General features: G+C 41.4%; 1 protein-coding gene across 1 annotated transcript in view; it reads right to left on the bottom strand.

Moving 5' to 3' along the window:
* Nucleotides 1-26,474, bottom strand: part of LOC115585697 (uncharacterized) — a 510,933-nt gene that overhangs the window by 42,842 nt on the left and 441,617 nt on the right. The window contains exons 22-32 of the mRNA XM_030424272.1: nucleotides 24,626-24,801; nucleotides 21,734-21,950; nucleotides 21,061-21,402; nucleotides 20,668-20,724; nucleotides 16,489-16,548; nucleotides 14,521-14,580; nucleotides 12,566-12,625; nucleotides 8,806-8,981; nucleotides 7,707-7,923; nucleotides 6,495-6,830; nucleotides 2,860-2,919 (exon numbers count right to left, since the gene is read on the bottom strand). Coding sequence (XP_030280132.1) covers nucleotides 2,860-2,919; nucleotides 6,495-6,830; nucleotides 7,707-7,923; nucleotides 8,806-8,981; nucleotides 12,566-12,625; nucleotides 14,521-14,580; nucleotides 16,489-16,548; nucleotides 20,668-20,724; nucleotides 21,061-21,402; nucleotides 21,734-21,950; nucleotides 24,626-24,801 — 1,761 coding nt within the window. The remainder of the gene's footprint in view (nucleotides 1-2,859; nucleotides 2,920-6,494; nucleotides 6,831-7,706; nucleotides 7,924-8,805; nucleotides 8,982-12,565; nucleotides 12,626-14,520; nucleotides 14,581-16,488; nucleotides 16,549-20,667; nucleotides 20,725-21,060; nucleotides 21,403-21,733; nucleotides 21,951-24,625; nucleotides 24,802-26,474) is intronic.

The raw sequence follows: 26,474 nt of genomic DNA, 5'->3' as shown, positions 1-26,474 counted from the left end.
GAAAGAACACTTCATCCTTCAGTTCATCACAAACATTCACCTGCAGCACATCTGGAGATACGAGGTTTTCAGGTGTGTAATATGCAAAGTAACTAGTAAATAAAGCTGATAGTATTTGCTTTTGAGATGTAGTGGAGTACAAGTGTAAAGTAGCATAACATGCAAAGACTCAAATTAAATACAAGTACCTCTAATTTGTACTCAAGTAAAGTAGTTGAGTAAATGTACTCAGTTACATTCCACCTGTGCAGACTGTAAATCTAGAAGAGGCTGCAGATCACAGAGGCTGTTATGGGAGGTGAATATGTTCATCAATGAACCCAATTTAATAAGTGAAGAAATGATTGAGCTCAACTCATTATGAAATGTTAATTCATCATTACGTTCATAAAAACAGAAACTGGATATTATTTTCATTTCATAAGAGACTTTAAAAAAACTCTGAATTGTTCCTGACATTTTCTCAAACCACACTTTATTTAATTTCACACTTTTTATCACTCTGAAATGAACAAAGACTTTCTTTTCTCATGAAAACACATTTTAAAGATTCTTCAAACATTAAAGTTCATCTTTTTAATGTTTTCTTCACTGCAGTTTCCTCCAGTCGATTCTGATCTCATCTAACCTGCAGACATTTATCTGATCACACAGTATTTTAACTAATCACACAGTATTTTATCTGATCACACAGTATTTTATCTAATCACACAGTATTTTAACTAATCACACAGTATTTTATCTGATCACACAGTATTTTATCTAATCACACAGTATTTTATCTAATCACACAGTATTTTATCTGATCACACAGTATTTTATCTCATCACACAGTATTTTATCTGATCACACAGTATTTTATCTAATCACAAAGTATTTTATCTGATCACACAGTATTTTATCTGATCACACAGTATTTTAACTAATCACACAGTATTTTAACTAATCACACAGTATTTTATCTGATCACACAGTATTTTAACTAATCACACAGTATTTTAACTAATCACACAGTATTTTATCTGATCACACAGTATTTTATCTGATCACACAGTATTTTAACTAATCACACAGTATTTTATCTGATCACACAGTATTTTATCTGATCACACAGTATTTTAACTAATCACAGTATTTTATCTGATCACACAGTATTTTATCTGATCACACAGTATTTTATCTAATCACAAAGTATTTTATCTCATCACACAGTATTTTATCTGATCACACAGTATTTTATCTCATCACAGTATTTTATCTGATCACACAGTATTTTATCTAATTACAATATTTCATAGAGTGAATAAAGTCTGTTATAAGTTCCCACAGCCCAATGAGATCACTTTAAATGTCTTGTTATAATGGACCAACAGTCTGAAACACAAAGATATTAAGTTTATGATCATATATGAAAAGAAAACATCAGATGGTCACATTTAAGAAGCTAGAACCAGAGAATATTTGGTTTGTTTAGCTGACAAATAACTAAAAGGATTAACTGAAGATCAAAATAGTTCATGTGACTGATCAATTCATCCACATGTTGCAGGTCTATTCTGACACATTACATGAGGACTTTGAGGAACAATCACAGAAATTCAACATTAAAGGAGCATTCTGTAGTTTTGGTGAAGAAATGTTAATGAGCAGAGAAAGATCTTCATTGGCTGATTTTTTTTCTGCCTCAACGAATTAAATAAACAAACTCTTTGTTTTCATGACTGAATAAACTGAATAAACAAACTGACCTTAAAGGAAAACACAGTTTATACTGTTTTACTCTGTTTATATGTGGCGGACCCTGCCACCTCTCTAGCGTCAAACAGTGTTCTGGGACCTTCTTCTCTTCTGAGAACAGCTCGTTGATTCACTGATGGAAAAGATAAATATTTCTGAGTTTGTATTATTACCTCATTAATCTTGTAAACATTAAAATTATGAGTTTGAATTTCTTCTCCAAAACTACGTAGTGCCCCTTTAAATCTCATCCTTCATTGGACAGGTCTTCTTCTTCTTCTTTGTCTCCTCCTCCTCCTTGTGGAAGACCTTTCCATCTGCCTGCTTCCTCCAGCTCAGTTTGACGTCTCCTTTCACCCCCTGGTCCTTCAGCCTCTGTTGGACCTGATAAAAACTCCTCAGCATCATCACTCACATAGAGATATTACATTCTGCATTCTTCTTTATATCTTCCTCTATTTTAGGAGCTCTGCATCACATTTATACATTCACATGTTTAGTTCCCTAAGATGGCGTCGACCTGTTGGCCTGTTGTCCTTTCTGACTTTCTCCTCCTCTCTCTTCTGTTGTAAAGGCTCTGGCTTTTCTAAAACTGATAGTAAAGTTTGTGCTGAGCGTCGACTCTGAACGAGTCACAGTTCTGCCTCAGTCGGCCTGCAGAGTGGCACGACGACACTCTTTAATCCTGCACATATGTACGTGCACAGCTTCCTACACGATGCTCAGCTCATGTCATGTTGATCTGTTTCCTGCCTCTTCACACTGTTTCTTGTTCTGCTCAGTTTTCCCTCGGGGGATCAATAAAGTCTGATTCTATTTGAATTTGTTCTGTTTGTGTATAAAATTAGAAAGGTCCAACATGATTTACCTCCTTCAACATCTGTTCCATCACAGCAGGGTCGTTGAGATCCAGAGAGGAGTCCTTTGTCTCCAGACGCACTTTGATCACTTGCTTTGTAGTCATAGTGACTGTGAAGAAAATATGTTCATATGAATATTGACATTCATCAGTTTGAACACTGACAGTGAAACTGTGCTTCTATCCTCCAGCTGAAGTAAAATATGTCATTATGTATGTAATGTAGACAAAGCCCACGGTAACATACACTTAACAGAACTCACCGGCGTCAGGCTGCGTTGTGCTGGATGTGGTGCTGCTGCTGCTTGTTGTCTGAACTGCAGCTGTATTCAAACACACAGTACGTTCATACTGTTACATCACTGCATTCAGTCTGTTGTGTTATTCTACAACTACAAAACATCTGTTCAAGTGAATATTCACATTCATCAGTTTGAACACTGACAGTGAAACTGTGCTTCTATCCTCCATCTGTGGCATCTGTTTGATAACTTTACTAATAATTTCATATCAATGATAAACATCAGGAGTGATTACATTTTATTTTCTGTCCATAACTTTATGTTTTGTGTCGTTTTTGTTACATTATCATTGATTTCATGCTAAATTAAACCAGGGTCCCCCCAGGATTTTTCCACTCAAATTTAAGACTTTAAGACCTTTTTAAGACCACGTCCAATGAAATTGAAGACCAACCTCGCACCTATTCTGGCATACATTTATGAAATAATGCACATGATTTTGAGGAGCTCCCTTATATTTTCATTGATGTATACGAGCCCTTAGCAAAAAGTAGTTTATTCAAGTGTACTACAAGTATACTTATTTTATACTAAAACTGAGGCAGTATACTTGAAGTGTACTTTTTATATATTATATTTTATATACTTAAGTATAGTGAAGTATACTTGGCTTATACTGAAAAGTATAAAGAATAGTCTGAGACTAAGTACATTAATACTTAGACTTATACTTTAATACTAAAGCTCATACTTGTACTTTAATACACTGTGGACTGTGGCGCAAAGACTCTTGGGTATTCTGTTGTTGTTGGTGTAATTATGGTTCGTGAATGTGTTTGTGAATAAGATGATGTGTAAGACGGTTGCGGGTTAATTCACATCCTTGTTCTGTGGTTAAATTGTGTCGAATTAACAAAGATGATAAAAATGTTGGCACTGTGAGTGAAGGGGTGTTTTCCGGGAGAGACTTCCCGTCTGTTAAGCAGTGGGCATGTATGGTAATAAATGGTGAATCTCTTGCTAGAGCTTGCCACATTATAAGTGCTAACACTTACAATGTCTTGATGTAAGTACAGAAAAAGGTTGAGTCATTGAGTTGTGCTTACATTTAATTTAGCAGAATAAAATTATTTTCACTACACACATTTGCTTTGAGGTACTACCCCTGTTATGAACTTACATGTTAATTATTTTTTTATTATTATTATTATTATTATTATTATTATTATTATTTATCTTCGATACTATTTTATTTTATTTATTATTATCTTATGCATTTTATCCTTTTAACTCTTCACTTCATTAAATTATCTTTTGTCAGGATTTTAATCCTATCTTATGTTTTTAGTTTTTAAGGGTTAACTCCAGAGTTTCCTCAGGGGGGTCCTCCACACTGGGAGCTGTGTCTGGGCTGCTGCTGGGGGTGCTGTCCCTGGGTCCCTTTGGCCCAGCCAGTCGTTGTCTGTCAGGGTCGGGGGGCCTGGGCACTGCTGCCCCCCGTGGCACAGCCTGTGACTCCTCCCAGTGTGGACGGCCCCAAAGGTGGCGTTTCCTCAATCCTCAGTGCCTTGCCATGTCTCCTTATTTCCTGTAGTAAGAGTGTGTGTGTGTGTGTGTGTGTGTGTGTGTGTGTGTGTGTGTGTATGTGTGTGTACGTATGTGTGCATGTATATAGTACGGAGGTTGGGAGGGAGGAGCTTTCTTCATTATTGTTTTATGTTTCCTGTGTAAAGCACTTTGTGCTACATACTCATGTATGAAAAGTGCTTTATAAATAAAGTTGATTGATTGATTGATAAACTAAAATGTGGACTAGAAGTATATACTTAGTACACTAGTAGTATATAGATGCGTGTACTTGTTGTATACTTGAAAGTGTGTTACTGTAAACTTAAATATGACCTTATAAAGTATACTTAAAGTATACTTTTATAAACTTAAAATGTTCCAATTTAGTCCGAGGACGTATTAAATCAGTATACTTTCTAGTATGCTACAAGTACGTGGTCCATAGTATACTTGCTATACTTATACTCAAGCATACTTATTAAAATGAACTTCAAGTATACTACTTTTTGCTAAGGGAGTGGTGGTCCGATATCGTCTTTAGTGTCCACGTCACCTCTGCCTTAAAGGGTAGTTCTTGTTTTTTGAAGTGGGGTCATATAAAGTACATATCTATAGTCGATCTGTTTCCTACCGTAATCAGCGATCAGCGCAGCCTCAGTTTTGAGAAGTAGAGAGCCGCTCCAGTCCAGACGCTCAGCTTTGTACTGCAGTGAACGGGGTCCAGAGAAAAAGCGAAATTAACCACCTAAAACAAGGCTCACCTAAATTTTTTTACGTCAGTTCAAGTGTACGTTGTATAGGTAAAATTCACACCGCTTTACATTGCAGTCAGACCGCGCTTTCTTTTGGCACTACATTTTCTCAACCCCCGTATCCCTACGCATGAGCGTAACTGGGCAACAGCTGATCTGCAAGCGGCGGAATACAGTGTGAGGCCCAGCTGCTGGACGAGAGGTTTACTTTCGATAAAAACGAAACTTAAGTCTCCGTATCCTTCCGCATTAGCGCTCATGCGTAGGGATACGGGGGTTGAGAAAATGTAGTGCCAAAAGAAAGCGCGGTCTGACGGCGATGTAAAGCGGTGTGAATTTTACCTATACAACGTACACTTGACCTGATGTAAATTTTTTTACGTGAGCCTTGTTTTAGGTGGTTAATTTCGCTTTTTTGCTGAACCCCGTTCACTGCAGTACAAAGCTGAGCGTCTGGGCTGGAGCGACTCTCTACTTCTCCAAACTGAGGCTGCGCTGATCGGTGATTATGGTAGGGAACAGATCGACTATAGATATGTACTTTATATGACCCCACTTCAAAAAACAAGAACTATCCCTTTAAGTGTTGGCGTCGAGCCACAAAGAGCTCGTATGTTACCTGGCTGTGTGGGCTCGGTGCTGCTGGCAGCCGAGGTGTTTGTCAGGTTTGCCGCACAGAACTGGGATATGGGTGCCTGCCTCCGTGTAGCTCCTGAGCATGCTAAATGTTTAGCACTCTTCATGTGCGACTCCAAGGCCATATGTCCCATTGTGCCGAGCTTGAATTTTTTACGGCATAGGCTGCACTGAGCCTCCCACTCATTCCCTGGTACAGCATGAACCCAGTCATATTTTGAGTCACTTAGCCACAATGGATTAAATCTGCACTTGCCCATCCCAAAGTTGCTGCGCGAGCGACGACCTCAGCGAGTCGGCGGCTGACTGTGCACGCTCTAACGTAATGCTGCGTTGTAGAAAACTCGGAAATCAGGATTTTCCGACCTCCTAGTTGAAACAGTGCATTGGAAGGCCACCTCATGTCGGAGATCGATAAAGTCGGAGGAAAAAATCAAACAACGCAATGATCCATGATTTTTTTTTGTTAGTTTACTTAGTATACAGTTATGTTGTTGAGCTGTATCATGCAGATAAGAAAGGAAAAAATTAAGACCTTTGAGAATGAAATTTAAGACATGTAAACAAAATTTTAGACCTTTTCAAGGCCTTAATTACGGTTATCAATTTTAAGACTTTTTCAAGTTTTTAAGACCCCGCGGGTACCCTGTAAACGAGAATCCAAATATAAATACTTGTTCCTCAACAGTTAACACTCACGTGGGCCGTAGCAAATGAACGGTCTGTTCTGGTCACAGGGATTGTCCCTCCATGTTCCATCGCTGTGCAAGTATACCACCACACAAGCCTGATTCCCACCTTCAGGTTCATCTGGAGCCCAGTGCCTAAATGAGGAGCTACTTCCATCCGACCACTTCCAGGAGTCTCTGAAAAGTCCGATCCAGGCAAATTGTCCTGCAGGTACCAGGTCCTTCACCTTCTGGTTCTCTGTCATGTTCCTCACACTGGCCAGGTCTGTGTGGTGTTCTCTGCAGTAGCTCTGGGCCTCAGTCCAGTTCATGGAAGTTGTGATGAGGACAAACGTCACATTCAGCCCTGAAAACAGAGCACAGTGCTGTGCAGAGGTACTATAACATACAGTTTACCATCCATGTGGTGTCTGTGGCAGAATTCACAGCATCATAAATCCACTGAATTAATGACTTTGTAAAATAAGAATGGAAGACATGATCATCTTAATAAATGTTACTGAGTATTTCTTCACCGTCTCTCCACATTAATAATCACATCCTTAAAATCTACATCTAATAGATTCACACATTCTGTTTCCTACATGTGAATCTGTTCTCAGATGTATGAAACACAAACATACGGCCCTCTGAAGGGTCACCAGATACATCTGAGGGGTCGTCACATGGTTGATGGGAGAGGAAAGAAAAGAAAAACCTTCTGATACACAAATCTGTTTTCAGCTTTGCTTTTCTTTAACTTTCCTCCAATATTTGCTTTTCCATAAAACATCGGATCCATAGTAAATAAAGTACTGTAGTAATAGAGTACATGTACTCAGTTACTTTCATGTGGGGTGTGTAGCCAGATCTGAGTTTTATTATCTGAAACAGCTGAATTGCGGCCACGTCTCCGTCTGAGTGACTCAGAGACTGAAGCGTGTCTTTAAATCCAGCAGGATGGACGATTACAACGCTCTTCTATCTGCTCGACACAAACAAGTCATTCATCACCGACAAAGTTCTGTTTCTCATTCTCATCTGATCGCTGTCACATCATCAATATTAACTGCTGCCTTATTGGCTTGTAAGTCGTCTGTAAAGCTCTTTGAATTGTACTAACTTTGATGGAAGGTGCTGTAAATAAAGTTTGACTGACTGATCCTGTATCAGCCCAAATAATGAGAGAGAGCTCAACAAACTGAGCTGGTATGTTTTAAATATCACTACTTAATATTCTCACCTCTGACATCCATGCAGACCGACCAATGGAGAACTTCACAATTACAGTCGTTCCATCGTCCACTATACATCTGTGTGCAGTACTCTCTACTGTTAGCGTTGTTTGGATCTCCAGACGCCCACAGTCTGAACTCGGTCTCCCCGTCTCTGTAGAAGCTGGTGTCTGACAGTGACCACCTCCAGCTGTTCATGTCATCATACAGCCCGATCCAGAATAACTGAAAGCAACATTTTAATTATTGTTTCTTTAGCCTCACATTTATTACACAGCAACACAACACACACTCAAAAGTGAATCTGAGGCTTCAGCAGTATGAGTGACACAAATCAACAGGCTTTCTAACACAACATTCACTCCTTTTGTTTCCATCCACTGCAGCTCAACAGGGACACTCAGTCTGGTGAAACACAACCAGGGAATTTTATATCAAAACACTTTACAGCCCGATTCTGAAAGAGTTGGGACGCTGTGTAGAATAAAGACACAACACAAACATTTACAAAGAGCTGACTTCAGTTCTGCTGTTCCTGAGCTCATGTAGTAAAATCATTTCTACAATCATGTGTTTGACGACCTCGCCCCGTCCTTGCTTGTGAACGACTGAGCCTTTCGAGGACGCCTCTTTCATACCTGATGATGATACTATCACCTGTTACTGATGAACCTGTTCACCTGTGGAAGGTTCCAACACAACAACTGTCAGTCTTTTGTTGCCCGTCCCAACTTGTTTGGAATGAGCATTGTATCCATATATTGACATGTAGACATTTAGTCTATGAGTACATCTCATATTATAAACACATAAATATGAGGCATTTTCTCGAGGTAGAGGTAGGAGAAGTTTAAATTCAAGCTGCACCTTCATCAGACACAAGATTAAAGTGCTGCTTACAATGTCCTTCTGAGAAGTAGTGGAGTAGAAGTACAGAGTGGCATTAAATGGAAATACTCAAGTACAAGTACAGAACCTCAAAATGTTACTTCAAATGTATCTACTGACTTTACACCAATGTGGAAGTGCAAAACTTTCAACCTGCGTGTCATTTACATGATTGTTGAAAATGGCTTTGAGATTAAAGAAAGACATCAGTGAACTCACATCGAATGCTTTGCTTTTATCTACTGTGTTGTTCAGGATCTTCATGTCCTCCATGTTGTCTATAGTTGCCAGGTCAGTGTATTTTTCTCTGCAGTACTTCTGAGCTTCAGTCATGTTCTTCCGGTCATAAACAAAATGGAACTGACGACGGACCTGTGATGAGACGGCACTCAGCCCTGCAGTGACATCAGAACAACAACGTGAGACTGTAGAAACATCAGATTTCTGTGTGTTCAGATGAACATCTAAATTACATTTAATTGTTTTTTATATCAACATTTTACATTAAAGCATGATAAACCTAAATACAGAACACAACAATACATCATTATATATTAAACCAGGTGTTCCCATCCCTTTGGGCTACTTTTAAACAGAAATTCTGTACTTTAGTTGTTTAGAGTCTTTTTCCCTCTAAACGTCTCCCATCGTTTCATTCTTACAACAAATTTTCAAATACTTCACAACAAATCCATTCCTCTCCCATTCATCATGTGATGACCCCTCAGACTGCATTAAACTATCTAACTATGTAAAGTAGTTCAGAGTGTGTCCACCTGGAGCAGCTCCAGCAGTGACGTGCTGCTTTTACAAACAGTCAGGCAGTGTTTCCCACAGGATTTTGTGAGACTGTGGTGGATGGAGGTCGGACCCTCTCGGGGGTTCCGGGGGCGTGCTCCCCCAGTAGAATTTTTTAAACATTTTAAAGTTAAATGCATCAATCTGGTGCACTTTGAAAGCAAAATTAAGAGGCTAGATCTATGAAGAACTGTGTGCTCTTGTACACAATTTAATCACAAACACATTGGTTGTATAGATACGAATGGTGAAAACACAAAATCAACTCGAGCATAAATCTGAGCCATCAAAGAAATAAAGCAAAAGTGGTTACCTGTGTTGAATTAGTTTATTTTCTAATAAATAATTAAACTGTAAGCTAAATTGTGATAAAAAATGAAATGGATTCAGAGGGTACATCATCAATTCATCATTAGTTGCAGCCTTAAGGGGAGACATGGCAGGCAAAAACATTTTGGGCTATTTTGCTTCCATAACATGTTTTCTTTCAGACTAGTGGAAAGAAAACATCTAAAATACACATTTATAGAACTCTCCCTACATTCCACTCATGCCAACGATACACAGACAGCTGGGTCACTCACTGCTGCAGGCGCAGTTTTTTTAACTTTCACTTTCTTTTTTGGAGCAGTTCGCATATTTACATTTTGCCGGCTGTAGGACAGAGTCCTGCACGGGTCTTATTTTGCAAACCCGCACCTGGCTGTATCCGCCATACTTAAAACCGCATCTGACCCGTTTTCTGACAGTATCACAAATTACATTCTGCACCCGAGCCGATGCCTGACCCGCACCCGAAGCAAAATTGGACAGACGCAATTTTTAAAATGAAAGTAAGTAATGAAAGTGTGTATGAGTGCCACGTACAGCGGGGGGGGGGGGGGGCAGCAGAGCTGACTGACCGGCAGTGACAGATGCTTTGCTGAAGCTGCAGCACAAAACACAATTTACAGATTTTTTCGCTCACTCTGAGACTGTGGCGGGACAAATTAGACCATGGCGGGCCGCCACAGTCTAAGTAATTAATGGGAAACACTGAGTCAGGGGAACTTTTACTGCCGAAACCTTAAGTCCATTTATCTGATTAAAACGTCCAATTTTACCAAATATTGGGTATCGGGCCGATACTGCGCTCGTATACTCGTACTCGCAAAAGTTCACCGATACCACGTCACTACATTAGGCCTTACGTTGCGCCGCCGTTTCAGCGGATCAGGAAATCCACTGACCAACTGCATGTGAGTTAAGCCGTCTCACGTGATGCTACTCAGCCAATCAAATCTGTGCATTCCAGGCGATAAACATTGCGACTCTGAATACAGACAGATGAAAGAGGTGAGAAGCGAGTGACAGATGGAAAGACGAGTGAGCGATACAGGGAGAGAAGACTGTAGCCCCATTCACACTGCCGTCTGGATGCAGGGATCCTGTCCCAATTCTCCGCCTCTGCCTCTGTGTGAATGTCGCAGAAACAGTGAGGGGTGAAATCTTCACTCCGGCACTGATCCAACTCTTGAGGTAGTATCAGAGACGCAGTATTGGCGAACCGAACCAGTGTGAACGGATAAGCTGGCTGTGCATAACGAGGGCGTGTCGATCTGACAACAACACAGACCCTTCACTCATCTAAATAAAGAGAAATGTCCCACAAAGCAACGTTACAGGACCGAACAACAGTAACGTAGTAACTGTGACTGTCTTTGGCAACTTATGACGAAAGAATACCACAATTATACACAGAGAAGTGTCCGTCCTCCTGTCTGTCCTCTCGAGTCTTCGTCACATTTCTGCCTAATAAACAGCGTCTGTCCTGGCAAAAAACTTTAACTCGTGTTTGTCTCCTTCACTGTGTTGTTGTTGTTGTTACTGTTGTCACGGTGACGGTCAGCCCTCCGGACCGAGACTTCAGTGAACTTTCCCCAGAAAACAGCCTCCGTCCCAGCCAGTGACAGAGTCAGACAGCGGCCAGTTTACTGATTGTGATTATGTAATTTAGAGCGAAAAACGTAACTTGTCACTTTCCAGGATGTTTGGTGGGTCAGGATCTCAATCACGACACATTATAACAGCATCCATATGATTATAAACCGTCTGTGAGTTTAGATTGACAGGAGGACACCTGGGAAACACCTCGGAAACACACCGACATCATCATCATGACGAGTACCGTCACGTCTCTGTAGGAGGCGCAGCACCGGCTTTCGGTGTGGATTACACAGCGGTTCGTCTTTAAGGCGGAGATGCTTCGCTCTGTGTGAACGACCAACCGAGATAATGCAGCTTCTCTGTGTGAAAGGGGCTACAGAGACAGGCGAGCTGGAGACAGAGAAACACAACTCCACATGTTGCTCTCTGAAAGCTGATGAATGTTTCCCCGGAGTCGATGGATTTTTGGTCAATACAAAAAGCCGTTTACTGACGGAGGGATTGTCCAGGAGTGCACGAGTGCAGTAGCTGAACACTTACTCGAGGGGAAACAGAAACCAAAACTTTATTTATGAAGAATTAAGTACTTCATTTTAAGACGCACAATTTTTAAAAAGCTATTCTATTTATTTTCACCATTTTATTTTTAAATGCAGCCCTTCTTTTCCTTAAAAGAGACAAGAAAATAATATGTGTGTACAGTATTTTAGATCTGTATAAATAAATGTTAACTGACAATAAATATTGTTGAAATGTTTTTTAAATGTTCTTTCTTTATTTGATTTGACAGTCAGTTCTTGACTACATGCAGACGTTGATACAACTACGAGGCTGCTTCAGTATATATCACTCTGATTCAAATGTGGAGACTGTGCAATAGTTTAATTGAGATATTAAGTTGACTGTGTTAACTGTGTAATAAGATTCATTGTTTAATTTGTCAAATTTAATTTTGTTACATGTGAAGGCAGTGCCAATGTGGAGGCATTTTGTTGAAACAGGAAATGATGATTATTTATATCTATTTGTATTTAATTTATTATCGTTTGTTATAACAGAAGCAAATGAATCTGTCTTCCAGTTCAGTGCATCTGTGACCTAATAGTTATTTCAGCCTCTTCATATGAATATTGACATTCATCAGTTTGAACACTGACAGTGAAACTGTGCTTCTATCCTCCAGCTGAAGTAAAATATGTCATTATGTACGTAATGTAGACAAAGCCCACGGTAACATACACTTAACAGAACTCACCTGTGTCAGGCTGCGTTGTGCTGGATGTGGTGCTGCTGCTGCTTGTTGTCTGAACTGCAGCTGTATTCAAACACACAGTACGTTCATACTGTTACATCACTGCATTCAGTCTGTTGTGTCGTTCCACAACTACAAAACATCTTTTCAAGTGAATATTGACATTCATCAGTTTGAACACTGACAGTGAAACTGTGCTTCATCCTCCATCTGTGTCAGGATGGCTCTCGCCATTTTGGTGCCGTAAGCAAGATGAGGAGTTTGATTTCTGATTGCAGCTGAAGTAAAATATCTCATTATGTATGTAATGTAGACAAATCATTAAGCATTTCAATTGCTAACACACTAAAATTAAATGCATAGCACAAATATTTAAACTGTCACACAGAGATTAAAACCTCTTCTCAAGTCTCCAAACCTTTAAACACATTTTCTGCTTTACACACATTTTACAATTCAAAATGTCACTTTTTAAAAGCACTGAACATGATTTTTCTGCATAAGACACAACAATCTGACAAAAGTCACATGTTTGCCATTCAGAATGACACTACATGAGCTAATTGGCCACTATATGTGCCACCTGGCCAAATAATTGTTAACTGTTTCCACAATCAGGAAGTAAGCACTAAAAGACCACAGGTGAGCACCTTTTTTCCATCAACAATGGAAGACGTTGTAGAGAGAGGAAGAGGAAGAGGAAGAGGGAGGGTGAGAATGAGAGGGGGAGGAAGAGTGAGAGGTAGAGCTGGTAGAGGAGGTCATGGCCAAAGAAGACAACAACTTTCAAATGAAATCAGAGCAACCTGAGTTGATCAGGTCATCAATCATTGGCTGACACTGTGAGAGGCTGGACAGAGTGCAGCCCAACTTCAGCCGTTTTACTGTCGCCTCTGTAATCTGGACATTTAGACTGGAGTACAGGTATGTAACCAACCTTTCTTTCACACCATGTGGTACACCCCATGTCATAGTGTATCACTCAGTACGTTTACATGCACATCTTAGTCAGATTACAGTCATAGTTCGACTCTGCTACTCAATCAGACAACTGCAATTGTCCGAGTATACATGCCGGTGAGAAAATCGGATTACTGGCCAGAGCATGTCATACCCGGTACGCTAGGTGGCGCTGTACCCATTTCAACTAGTGGTAACAGAAACACCTCCGGCTGACCTCTTTACGTCACCAGCAACAACAAACAGCCTCGGCATTCAGGAAAGATGGCGTACAAAAAGCGAGACGAAGCTACATCTTTGTATACTTCATATATGGTGCACATGATAATTACACAAACTAGATGCACAATGGTGTCCGATCTGATCTGATAGATCGTATACATGCAGGAGTAATGTGAATAACTGAATAATCTAGGTGTTTTAATCCGACTATGTGAAATCCAATCAGGTCTGATTTTATTCAGACTAAGGTGTATACATGCATCTTAAATATCCGATCATAGTCGGACTAACACAGTAATTCGGTTTTCTTAAGTGTCATGTAAACACACTGAGTTGGGTGACACCTGTTGGCAACACAAATTTTGAATATTTCATATAAAAAAGCATAAATCTGATGCATTTTGAGAGAAAAATCAAGCAGAATTACAAGACAGTATGAATGTATAATAAAGTATCTATCATGGTCACATCATGCTATATAAGAAATGAGACTGAGATGAGAGTAAAGATGAGAGTGCTTTTCATTATGCCCAATAGTGTGTAGTTGGTTAGACAAAAATCTGGTACTATGAATGAAGTGTGTGCCATCTGGTGCAAAAGTTTGATTTTGATAATGATATATGTAGTTTGGTTGCAGTGCTTCATTTTGCAGGATATATGAAGGATTTTGCAGTTTGGCTGTGTGATTTTGTGAATTGTGTTAAGTATTTTTGATCAAACCAGCTTAGTTTGCAAAATTGTGTTTTAGCACTTGGAAAAAAACTAACAGAACTCACTGGCGTCAGGCTGCGTTGTGCTGGATGTGCTGCTGCTGCTGCTTGTTGTCTGAACTGCAGCTGTATTCAAACACACAGTACGTTCATACTGTTACATCACTGCATTCAGTCTGTTGTGTCATTCTACAACTACAAAACATCTGTTCAAGTGAATATTGACATTCATCAGTTTGAACACTGACAGTGAAACTGTGCTTCATCCTCCATCTGTGTCAGGATGGCTCTCGCCATTTTGGTGCCGTAAGCAAGATGAGGAGTTTGATTTCTGATTGCAGCTGAAGTAAACTATCTCATTATGTATGTAATGTAGACAAAGCATTAAGCATTTTAATTGCTAACACACTAAAATAAAATGCATAGCACAAATATTTAAACTGACACACAGAGATTAAAACCTCTGCTCAAGTCTCCAAAACTTTACACACATTTTCTGCTTTACACACATTTTACAATTCAAAATGTCACTTTTTAAAAGCACTCAACATGATTCTCTGCATAAGACACAACAATCTGACATAAAGTCACATGTTTGTCATTTCGAAACACTGCCATTCAAAATGACACTACATGAGCTAATTGGCCACTATATGTGCCACCTGGCCAAATAATTGTTAATTCTTTCCACAATCAGGAAGTAAGCACTAAAAGACCACAGGTGAGCACCTTTTTTCCATCAACAATGGAAGACGTTGTAGAGAGAGGAAGAGGAAGAGGAAGAGGGAGGGTGAGAATGAGAGGGGGAGGAAGAGTGAGAGGTAGAGCTGGTAGAGGAGGTCATGGCCAAAGAAGACAACAACTTTCAAATGAAATCAGAGCAACCTGAGTTGATCATGTCATCAATCATTGGCTGACACTGTGAGAGGCTGGACAGAGTGCAGCCCAACTTCAGCCGTTTTACTGTCGCCTCTGTAATCTGGACATTTAGACTGGAGTACAGGTATGTAACCAACCTTTCTTTCACACCATGTGGTACACCCCATGTCATAGTGTATCACTCAGTATGTTTACATGCACATCTTAGTCAGATTACAGCCATAGTTCGACTCTGCTACTCAATCAGACAACTGCAATTGTCCGAGTATACATGCCGGTGAGAAAATCGGATTATTGTCCGGAGCATGTCATACCCGGTACGCTAGGTGGCGCTGTACCCATTTCAACTAGTGGTAACAGAAATTCCTCCGGCTGACCTCTTTACGTCACCAGCAACAACAAACTGCCTCGACATTCAAAAAAGATGGCGTACGAAGAGCGAGACGAAGCTACATCTTTGTACACTTCGTACATGATAATTACACAAACTAGATGCACAATGGTGTCCGATCTGATCTGATAGAACGTATACATGCAGGAGTAATGTGACTATCAATCAAATAATCTAGGTGTTTTAATCCGACTATAAGAAATCCAATCCGGTCCGATTTTAGTCAGACTAAGGTGTATACATGCATCTTAAAAATCCGATCATAGTCAGACTAACACAGTAATTCGGTTTTCTTAAGTGTCATGTAAACACACCGAGTTGGGTGACACCTGTTGGCAACACAAATTTTGAATATTTCATATAAAAAAGCATAAATCTGATGCATTTTGAGAGAAAAATCAAGCAGAATTACAAGACAGTATGAATGTATAATAAAGTATCTATACATGGTCACATCATGCTATATAAGAAATGAGACTGAGATGAGAGTAAAGATGAGAGTGCTTGTCATTATGCCCAATAGTGTGTAGTTGGTTAGACAAAAATCTGGTACTATGAATGAAGTGTGTGCCATCTGGTGCAAAAGTTTGATTTTGATATTGATATATGTAGTTTGGTTGCAGTGCTTCATTTTGCAGGATATATGAAGGATTTTGCAGTTTGGCTGTGTGATTTTGTGAATTGTGTTAAGTATTTTTGATCAAACCAGCTTAGTTTGCAAAATTGTGTTTTAGCACTTGGAAAAAAACTGTAACAGAACTCACCGGCGTCAGGCTGCGTTGTGCTGGATGTGGTGCTGCTGCTGCTTGTTGTCTGAACTGCAGCTGTATTCAAACACACAGTACGTTCATACTGTTACATCACTGCATTCAGTCTGTTGTGTCATTCTACAACTACAAAACATCTGTTCAAGTGAATATTGACATTCATCAGTTTGAACACTGACAGTGAAACTGTGCTTCTATCCTCCATCTGTGTCAGGATGGCTCTCGCCATTTTGGTGCCGTAAGCAAGATGAGGAGTTTGATTTCTGATTGCAGCTGAAGTAAACTATCTCATTATGTATGTATTGTAGACAAAGCATTAAGCATTTTAATTGCTTACACACTAAAATTAAATGCATAGCACAAATATTTAAACTGTCACACAGAGATTAAAACCTCTGCTCAAGTCTCCAAACCTTTAAACACATTTTCTGCTTTACACACATTTTACAATTCAAAATGTCACTGTTTAAAAGCACTCAACATGATTCTCTGCATAAGACACAACAATCTGACATAAAGTCACATGTTTGTCATTTCAAAACACTGCCATTCAAAATGACACTACATGAGCTAATTGGCCACTATATGTGCCACCTGGCCAAATAATTGTTAATTGTTTCCACAATCAGGAAGTAAGCACTAAAAGACCACAGGTGAGCACCTTTTTTCATCAACAATGGAAGACGTTGTAGAGAGAGGAAGAGGAAGAGGAAGAGGGAGGGGGAGAATGAGAGGGGGAGGAAGAGTGAGAGGTAGAGCTGGTAGAGGAGGTCATGGCCAAAGAAGACAACAACTTTCAAATGAAATCAGAGCAACCTGAGTTGATCATGTCATCAATCATTGGCTGACACTGTGAGAGGCTGGACAGAGTGCAGCCCAACTTGAGCCGTTTTACTGTCGCCTCTGTAATCTGGACATTTAGACTGGAGTACAGGTATGTAACCAACCTTTCTTTCACACCATGTGGTACACCCCATGTCATAGTGTATCACTCAGTACGTTTACATGCACATCTTAGTCAGATTACAGCCATAGTTCGACTCTGCTACTCAATCAGACAACTGCAACTGTCCGAGTATACATGCCGGTGAGAAAACCAGATTATTGTCCGGAGCATGTCATACCCGGTACGCTAGGTGGCGCTGTACCCATTTCAACTAGTGGTAACAGAAACACCTCCGGCTGACCTCTTTACGTCACCAGCAACAACAAACAGCCTCGACATTCCAGAAAGATGGCGTACGAAGAGCGAGACGAATCTACATCTTTGTACACTTCGTACATGATAATTACACAAACTAGATGCACAATGGTGTCCGATCTGATCTGATAGAACGTATACATGCAGGAGTAATGTGACTATCAATCAAATAATCTAGGTGTTTTAATCCGACTATGAGAAATCCGATTCGGTCTGATTTTAGTCAGACTAAGGTGTATACATGCATCTTAAAAAACCCATCATAGTCGGACTAACACAGGAATTTGGTTTTCTTGAGTGTCATGTAAACACACTGAGTTGGTGACACCTGTTGCAGGGTTCCTGCAGGTTTGAACAAGTCAAATTTAAGACTTTTTAAGACCTTTTTAAGACCATTTTGAACTCAATTTAAGACCTACACGAAGTACAAAAAAGTAAGGAAAAATGCGGTCTCAGAATTGCTTTAAACAAATAACCACATTTATTGCCATTCACAGAGCAGCTCAAACAATGACGAATGGAGTCTGTGTCAGGGTTATTATAGTTAACATTTTCATTAGTTTTTATTTTAATTTAGTTTTTCAGTTTGTTTTTTTCATTTTAGTTTAGTTTCAATTAGTTTAACAAGTGATCTAATTAGTTTAAGTATAGTTTTTATCAAGGAATTTAATTTGAGTCAACTATAATAACCCTGCACACACGCGCACGCACACACACACACACACACACACACAGTGTTCAAAATCGAAAGCATCTCCGCTTTCAACGTTGGAGTTGGGCCAAATGTTTGAATGTCGCTTGACTGTTAGGTGGCAGAGGCAGTGCAGAGTTCGGGTCAAGCAGAACTGGATGAAATTGGACCGGGAACTGGTGACAAAGGCGTACAGAAGTGTGTGATTACATGACTTTGCTGGAGACTTTTAGAAGCTAACTGGTGTTTTTTCAGCGCTTTCACACCGAGTGTGCCCAATTTGAGGGTCCTCTGGCAGATTCAGCTGTCGAAGTCGTTCCGGAACTGGTGAAGTGTGCGGCGATACATTCCGACCACGCTGTTAGCAAAATACCACTTACGTTCCAGGATACTTCAGACAGAAGAACACACGGAGATGACTGTGAATCTCACCAACACATTTCCTCCAAACAAAAATAAATAAAAGGAAAAGTGATGAGGGAAGCGGTTAACACTAGAACGGCCGAAATTCCAACACTTCTAGAACGGCCGCAACGGTCATTTTGACCACTAGATTTTAAACTCTGTAATCTCTCATGGTAACACCCAGTTGAGTGATGAATGCATTCATTTTGTCATGATATTTTTCTTAAAACGAAATAACAGCAAAATGTACATTTTAACAAGTTTAATTATACATTTATCAATATTCATATCATCGCACATAGTAAACCGTAATTATTGCATATTTACACATGATTTTAATAGAGAAATCTCAGAACAAGAAAATAATAATTAAAAGTAACTTATTTGATTATTAAAGAATAATTCTTAATGATATATAATACAAAATAATAATAATCGAAAAAGCTGGAAACGAGCTGCTCTAATACAAAAAAAGAGCCATTCCGATCACTGGTCACAGTCTCCACAGATTACCTCCGCTCTCCTCGCACAGCTAGCACACACGGGCTTGTGGCATTCCAATTGTCCGACGTTTGGTTCCGTTTGCAGCTCTTTCAGACCGGCACTGCCTCCGTGTCCGTGTCTGCTGCTGCTGCTGCTGCTGCTGCTGCTGCGGTGGTTGCTGCAGCTGCTGCCCACCTTGTGCCGACTGCCGCGGCCGCTTTCCCCTCCATGTATTCTGCCCTCAGCTCCTCTGCCAGCTGCTGCAGGACCTCCGGGCTCTCCTGCTGCTGGTGCTCCTTGAATAAGATGCGGGCATTGATCCCAGCCAGGTCGAGGAGGAAGATGTTATAGAAGACCGCCACCGACCGTGTACCGCCTGTGACGGAGTACTCCCTCGCATCTGGTCCGGGTCCTCTCCGTACTTTGTGTTGTTGTGGTACATCACAGACTTTGGTTTTGCCTTCGCCCCACTAAAGGTGCCCACACCAGTGTGCACGGTCCTCGGGATGCAGACAGTCTTCCTCGGCTATCCCTGGTACACAGTCCGAGTCGCATCACTTCAGCACCGAACAGCTCCGCTGGCTGTTTCACGGAGGGGGGAACTCCCATTTTTGTTTGCCCATGGTGCCAACCAGGCTATAAAATGCAGCTAATATAATAATTAACTCACAAGTAAATTTGCAAGGAAGAGCAGCTGGAGACGCTAACACAGAGACAAGAGAGACAAAGAGAGCAGCAAACCGCGCGAAAAATGAAACAATGAAACCCGCGAAATGATGAGCGGTCAATATGACCGCTTGTGGCCGGAATAGGTACAATCTATAATATTTTCTTTTTCTTTTGTGTAATTTATATAAAAACTATTTAAAATTCAGACACATTTAGGAAAAGTCATGAAAGGGCAACATTGCATTTCTTCATTCAACAAAGTTATTGCACATATAAATTTGAAAACGGTCAAAATGATCGTCTTGGCCGTTCTAGTGTTAATGAACGTACATATCTAAGACCCGACTAAAAGTAATTTAAGACCTATATGCAAAATATGAACGTATTTATAGCTTTTTAAGGCCTAAATTTGCGATTGTCAAATTTAAGATGTTTTAAGACTCGGCGGGAACCCTGTGTTAGCAACACAAATTTTGAATATTTCATATAGTGTAGTTGGTTAGACAAAAATCTGGTACTATGAATGAAGTGTGTGCCATCTGGTGCAAAAGTTTGATTTTGATAATGCTATATGTAGTTTTGGTTGCAGTGCTTCATTTTGCAGGATATATGAGGGATTTTGCAGTTTGGCTGTGTGATTTTGTGAATTGTGTTAAGTATTTTTGATCAAACCAGCCTAGTTTGCAAAATTGTGTTTTAGCACTTGGAAAAAACTAACAGAACTCACCGGCGTCAGGCTGCGTTGTGCTGGATGTGGTGCTGCTGCTTGTTGTCTGAACTGCAGCTGTATTCAAACACACAGTACGTTCATACTGTTACATCACTGCATTCAGTCTGTTGTGTCATTCTACAACTACAAAACATCTGTTCAAGTGAATATTGACATTCATCAGTTTGAACACTGACAGTCAAACTGTGCTTCTATCCTCCATCTGTGGCATCTGTTTGATAACTTTACTAATAATTTCATATCAATGATAAACATCAGGAGTGATTACATTTTATTTTCTGTCCATAACTTTATGTTTTGTGTTGTTTTTGTTACATTATCATTGATTTCATGCTAAATTAAACCAAAATCCAAATATAAATACTAGTGGAATTAAAGGTTAACACTCACATGGGCTGTAGCAAACAAACAGACTGTTCTGGTCACAGGCAAAGTCCCACCAGGTTCCATCGTCATTCAAGTCTGCCCCCACACAAGCCTCTTTCCCACCACTGTTATCAGGTTGACCTGGAGCCCAGTGCCTAAATGAGGAGTCACTTCCATCCGACCACTTCCAGGAGTCTCTGAAAAGTCCGATCCAGACCTTTTGTCCTGCAGGTACCAGGTCCATTACCTTCTGGTTCTCTGCCGTGTTCCTCACACTGGCCAGGTCTGTGTGGTGTTCTCTGCAGTAGCTCTGGGCCTCAGTCCAGGTCATGAGAGTCTCGATGAGGACAAATGTCACATTCAGCCCTGAAAACAGAGCACAGTGCTGTGCAGAGGTACTATAACATACAGTTTCCCATCCATGTGGTGTCTGTGGCAGAATTCACAGCAATCCACTGAATTAATGACTTTGTAAAATAAAAATGGAATCTAATCTAATCTAATAGATTCACACATAATCTTTATAATTTGTTTTACTTATTGGCTTGTAAGTCGTCTGTAAAGCTCTTTGAATTGTACTAACTTTGATGGAAGATGCTGTAAATAAAGTTTGACTGACTGATCCTGTATCAGCCCAAATAATGAGAGAGAGCTCAAAAAACTGAACTGGTTGTTTTAAACTTCTTAATATTCTCACCTCTGACATCCATGCAGACCGACCTCAGGCGACCTTCACATTTGCCGTCGTACCATAGTCCATCATACTTCAGTGTGCAGTGCTCTGTACTGTTAATGTTGTTTGGATCTCCAGTCTGCCTCAGTCTGAACTCGGTCTCCCCGTCTCTGTAGAAGCTGGTGTCTGACAGTGACCACCTCCAGCTGTTCACGTCATCATACAGCCCGATCCAGAAATACTGAAAGCAACATTTAATTAATCTTTCTTCATCCTCAAGTTTATTATAAAGCATTACACTAATATATACAAAAATTAACATGAGGATCATTTCTGTTATGACAACGGCGTGTCCAGACGCAGCAGCTTAGAGCTCCCTGTTATTTTGCATCTTTTTTGTGTTTTATATGTCATTTTTTTTGTTCTTCTGGCACACACATGCCACAGCGGCCCATGTACAGTCGCCAAGACCTGATAAGAATTGGCTTTCAGGCAAAAATAGAAATCACGGGTGCCTTCGCACGGACCCACGGCATCCCACCGGAGATAGCGAGACCGCCGGGCACCCCATGGATTGTTATCGGGTCCAGCTAGCACTGGAGGCGGCGCAGGGAGAGGAGGCAGAAACGAGGATGCCGGGCAGGACTACTAAATCAGCTTAGGAACCAACCACACAGACCTCCGCTACCATCTATCTTCCGCACAAACACAAGATCCCTTGCGAACAAGATAGATGAGCTGCAGTCACAGATCGCCTACAACCGCCACATCCGTGACTGTTGTCTTTTGATTGTAAATGAATCCTGGCTGCGCCCGCATATCCCCAATGCTACCGTGGAGCTTGCAGGACGCACCTTTCACCGCTGCGACCGGACTGAAGCCTCCGGTAAGAGCATGGGATGGGAGGGGGACTCTGTGTTTATGTGCTTGAGGACTGGTGCTCGGACAGCAGAGTGATAGACACCCACTGCTCACCGGACTTAGAGGCCATGTCTGTTCAGTGCCGACCCTTCTACCTGCCACGGGAGCTAACGGTTGCCATAGTAACCGTTGTTTACATCCCTCCCCATGCTAAGGTTAGCACAGCACTTGGCCAGCTTGAGCTCATTGTATGTAAACAACAGAGGGCTCATCCGGATGGCGTGCACATCATTGCGGGGGACGTTCACCAGCACGTCAAGTGTGCAACCAGGGGAGAAAACACACTTGATCGTGTTTATTCTAACATCAAGCATGCCTACAGAGCGACCCCCCTCCCCCACCTCGGACAATCAGACCACCTCTCTCTGCTCCTCTTCCCTGCCTACACCCCACTCAGAAGGCAAACAAAACCAGCCATCCAGACCATCAAAGCCTGGTCTGAACCAGCTGCAGGACTGCTTTGCCTGCACAGACTGGAGCATTTTCGAAGATCAGGACCTGGACACACACACCAAGTCTGTCCTCTTCTACATCAGGTGCTGTGTAGATAACGTCACCGAGGATACACGCATCCGGATCTTTCCAAACAGAAAGCCCTGGATGGCAAAGGAAGTCAAGAGCCGGATCAGAGCTCGTAACTCGGCCTTCAGGACGGGAGACAGAGCTCTCTACAGCACTGCCAGAGCTGACCTGAGGAGGGGCATCAAACAGGCCAAGGTCTCCTACAAGAACAAAATAGAAGGATACCTGATGGACAATAACCCGCGTCAGATGTGGAGGGGCATCCAGGCCCTAACCAACTACAAAGGCAACCCCCCTCCCACATCCTCCAACAGCAGCAGCACACTGGCAGAGGAGCTTAACAGCTTCTTTGCCCGGTTTGAGACCACCACCACACACCTGCAGTCACTGCCTCCCCCTGGTTCCAGCACCCCACCTCTCTCTCTCCAGGAGCACGAGGTGAGAAAAAACTTAAGAGCAGTGAACCCCAGAAAAGCTGCTGGTCCTGATGGTATCCCAGGGGCGGTGATTAAAGCATGTGCAGACCAGCTGGCAGGGATCCTCACCAAAATCTTCAACCTCTCCCTGACACATGCCACCGTCCCCACATGTCTGAAGGCCTCTATCATCATCCCCATCCCCAAAAAACCTGCCATAGACAGCCTGAATGATTACAGACCTATCGCTCTGATGTCTGTAATCATGAAGTGCTTGGAGCGATCAGTTTCCCAGCACATCAGAGACTGTCTCCCTCCCTCCCTCGACCCCCACCAGTTTGCCTACAGGGCAAACCATTCTACAGGGGACGCCATCGCCCTCACACTCGATACAGCGCTGAGCCACCTGGAGAACAAGAAGAGCTATGTGAGGATGCTCTTCGTGGACTACAGCTCAGCATTTAACACCATCATTCCAGACATTCTCATCACTTAACTGCTGGAACTACAGATCCCCCTCCCCACCTGCAGTTGGATTAGAAACTTCCTGTCAAGTCGCCCAGTCTGTGAGACTCAGCCCCCACCACTCCACTGCACTCACACTCAGCACTGGTTCCCCTCAAGGCTGCGTTCTGAGCCCTCTACTGTACGCCCTATACACCTACGACTGCTCTCCAACTCACCCAACCAACCGCATTATTAAATATGCAGATGACACCACAGTGGTTGGACTCATCCGAGGCGAGGACGAGACAGCGTACAGGGCCGAGGTGGAGGAACTGTCGCTATGGTGCTCAGACAACAACCTGACCCTGAATATCCAAAAGACAAAAGAACTCATCATGGACTTCAGGAGTAACAGACATGACCACACCCCCCTCCTCATAAATGGAGAACAGGTGGAGACTGTCACCACCTTCAGGTTTCTCAAAATGTTACTTCAAATGTATCTACTGACTTTACACCAATGTGGAAGTGCAAAACTTTCAACCTGCGAGTCATTTACATGATTGTTGAAAATGGCTTTGAGATTAAAGAAAGACATCAGTGAACTCACAAAAAACACTTTGCTTTTATCTACTGTGTTGATCAGGATCTTCACGTCCTCCATGTTGTCTATAGTTGCCAGGTCAGTGTATTTTTCTCTGCAGTACTTCTGAGCTTCAGTCATGTTCTTCTCATCATAAACAAAATGGTACTGACGACGGACCTGTGATGAGACGGCACTCAGCCCTGTAGAGACAGACATGCACACTGATTACATTTGGGTGAAACATGACTTCTATGATACATGTTGACTTTGTAACGTTGCATTTCAGTGTATTCAGGTGTGTCGTTGTCTCCGTCAGTAACATCACTGGTGGAATGTAACAAAGTCATTTACTTAAGTCCTGAACTTAAACTAGTGACAGGGTCGGGCTGTCTGTTGCCACTTTAAGGACAAATTGGAGTATTTCTGTTGTTGTAACTTTATATTTCTACTCCATTACATTTCACTCTGTAACATCAGACTTTTACTGCAGAACATTTAATTGTTATTTAGATAAAAACACAAGACAACCTGACATACAAAACAATACATAGTTATATATTACACCAGTGGTTCTCTGAGACGTCCTGGTAACTCAGGTGGTAGAGCAGGTGTCTCATGCACAGAGGCTGATCATTAAAGGGGCACTACGTAGATTTGGAGAAGAAATTCAAACCCATAATTTTTATATTTAAAATATTAAAGTTGTAGTCTGTAACTATTTTTGGGTTATATTTGCTAAAATTGTCATTATGATCTGACAGTAGAATCAGATACAGGTCAGCTGTCTGTGGCTCCACCCAGTGGCCCTAATTTGGTTTGATGAATCCACTGCTCCCGTCTCAACACAACCAATCAGAGCCAAGGGGCGTGTCTGAGAAGTGTCAATCATTCTCGTGCATACTACTCTGCTGGCAGCCCCCCTCCCTCACGCAGCGTGTACTGGGCAGTGCCCCTCCCCCGTGCAGGTGCAGTGTCTGCTCTCACCTGGTCAGATGTGTTCAAACTAGTGTTATACCATATAAACAGACAACAGAGTAGAAACATGTCCCACCACTGCCCATGTCATAGAGAAGAAATAAGAAGACTGACCAGGAAAAGCAGAGTAAAAACAAAAAATTGGACAGAGTCAGAGAGAAAACGAGGATAAATATCAGAACATCATGTCAGAGGTGGAGGAGCTGCTGGATCTGTGAGGACTTTTCTGCTGGACAGGTAAGAACCTGCTGGATACATGTTTAACTCTATGTTTTAACCACAAGGCAAAGATGGCGGCGGTTACAGTAATACTCACAACAGCGCAAATCACCGTATTCAAATATTCAAATATTCTGGTTAACTCCAGACTGTAGCTTTAATGAGGTAATTATACAAACTCAGAAATATTTATCTTTTCCATCAGTGAATCAACGAGCTGTTCTCAGAGGAGAAGAAGGTCCCAGAACACTGTTTGAAGCTAGAGAGGTGGCAGGGTCCGCCACATATAACCAGAGTAAAACAGTATAAACTGTGTTTTCCTTTAAGGTCAGTTTGGTTATTCACTTTATTCAGTCATGACAACAAAGAGAGTTTGTTTATTTAGTTTGTTGAGGCTGAAAAGAAAATCAGCCAATGAAGATTCAGAGGATTCAGTTTGCATCAGTCTGTGTGTCAATCAAAGGTGAAGGATTATATAAATGTGGTACATCATTTATAATTTAGAGTTCTGATGACAGTTTTGTCCCCACAAGGTTTCGTGCTGTAATAACAGAATATCAACATCTATAAAACTAATAAACTACTGACCTGATGCAGCCATGATGAGGAGCAGGACTGCGTCCATCTTCGTCGGCTCTCTGTTCGTTCTGATGTGAGACTTCAGACTTGTGGCTGTTGA

Source organism: Sparus aurata, chromosome 7 (genome assembly GCF_900880675.1).
Source record: "Sparus aurata chromosome 7, fSpaAur1.1, whole genome shotgun sequence".
Lineage (NCBI taxonomy): Eukaryota > Metazoa > Chordata > Actinopteri > Spariformes > Sparidae > Sparus > Sparus aurata.
Note: the sequence above shows the minus strand (reverse complement) of the source record. Positions and strands in the feature narration are given on the sequence as shown.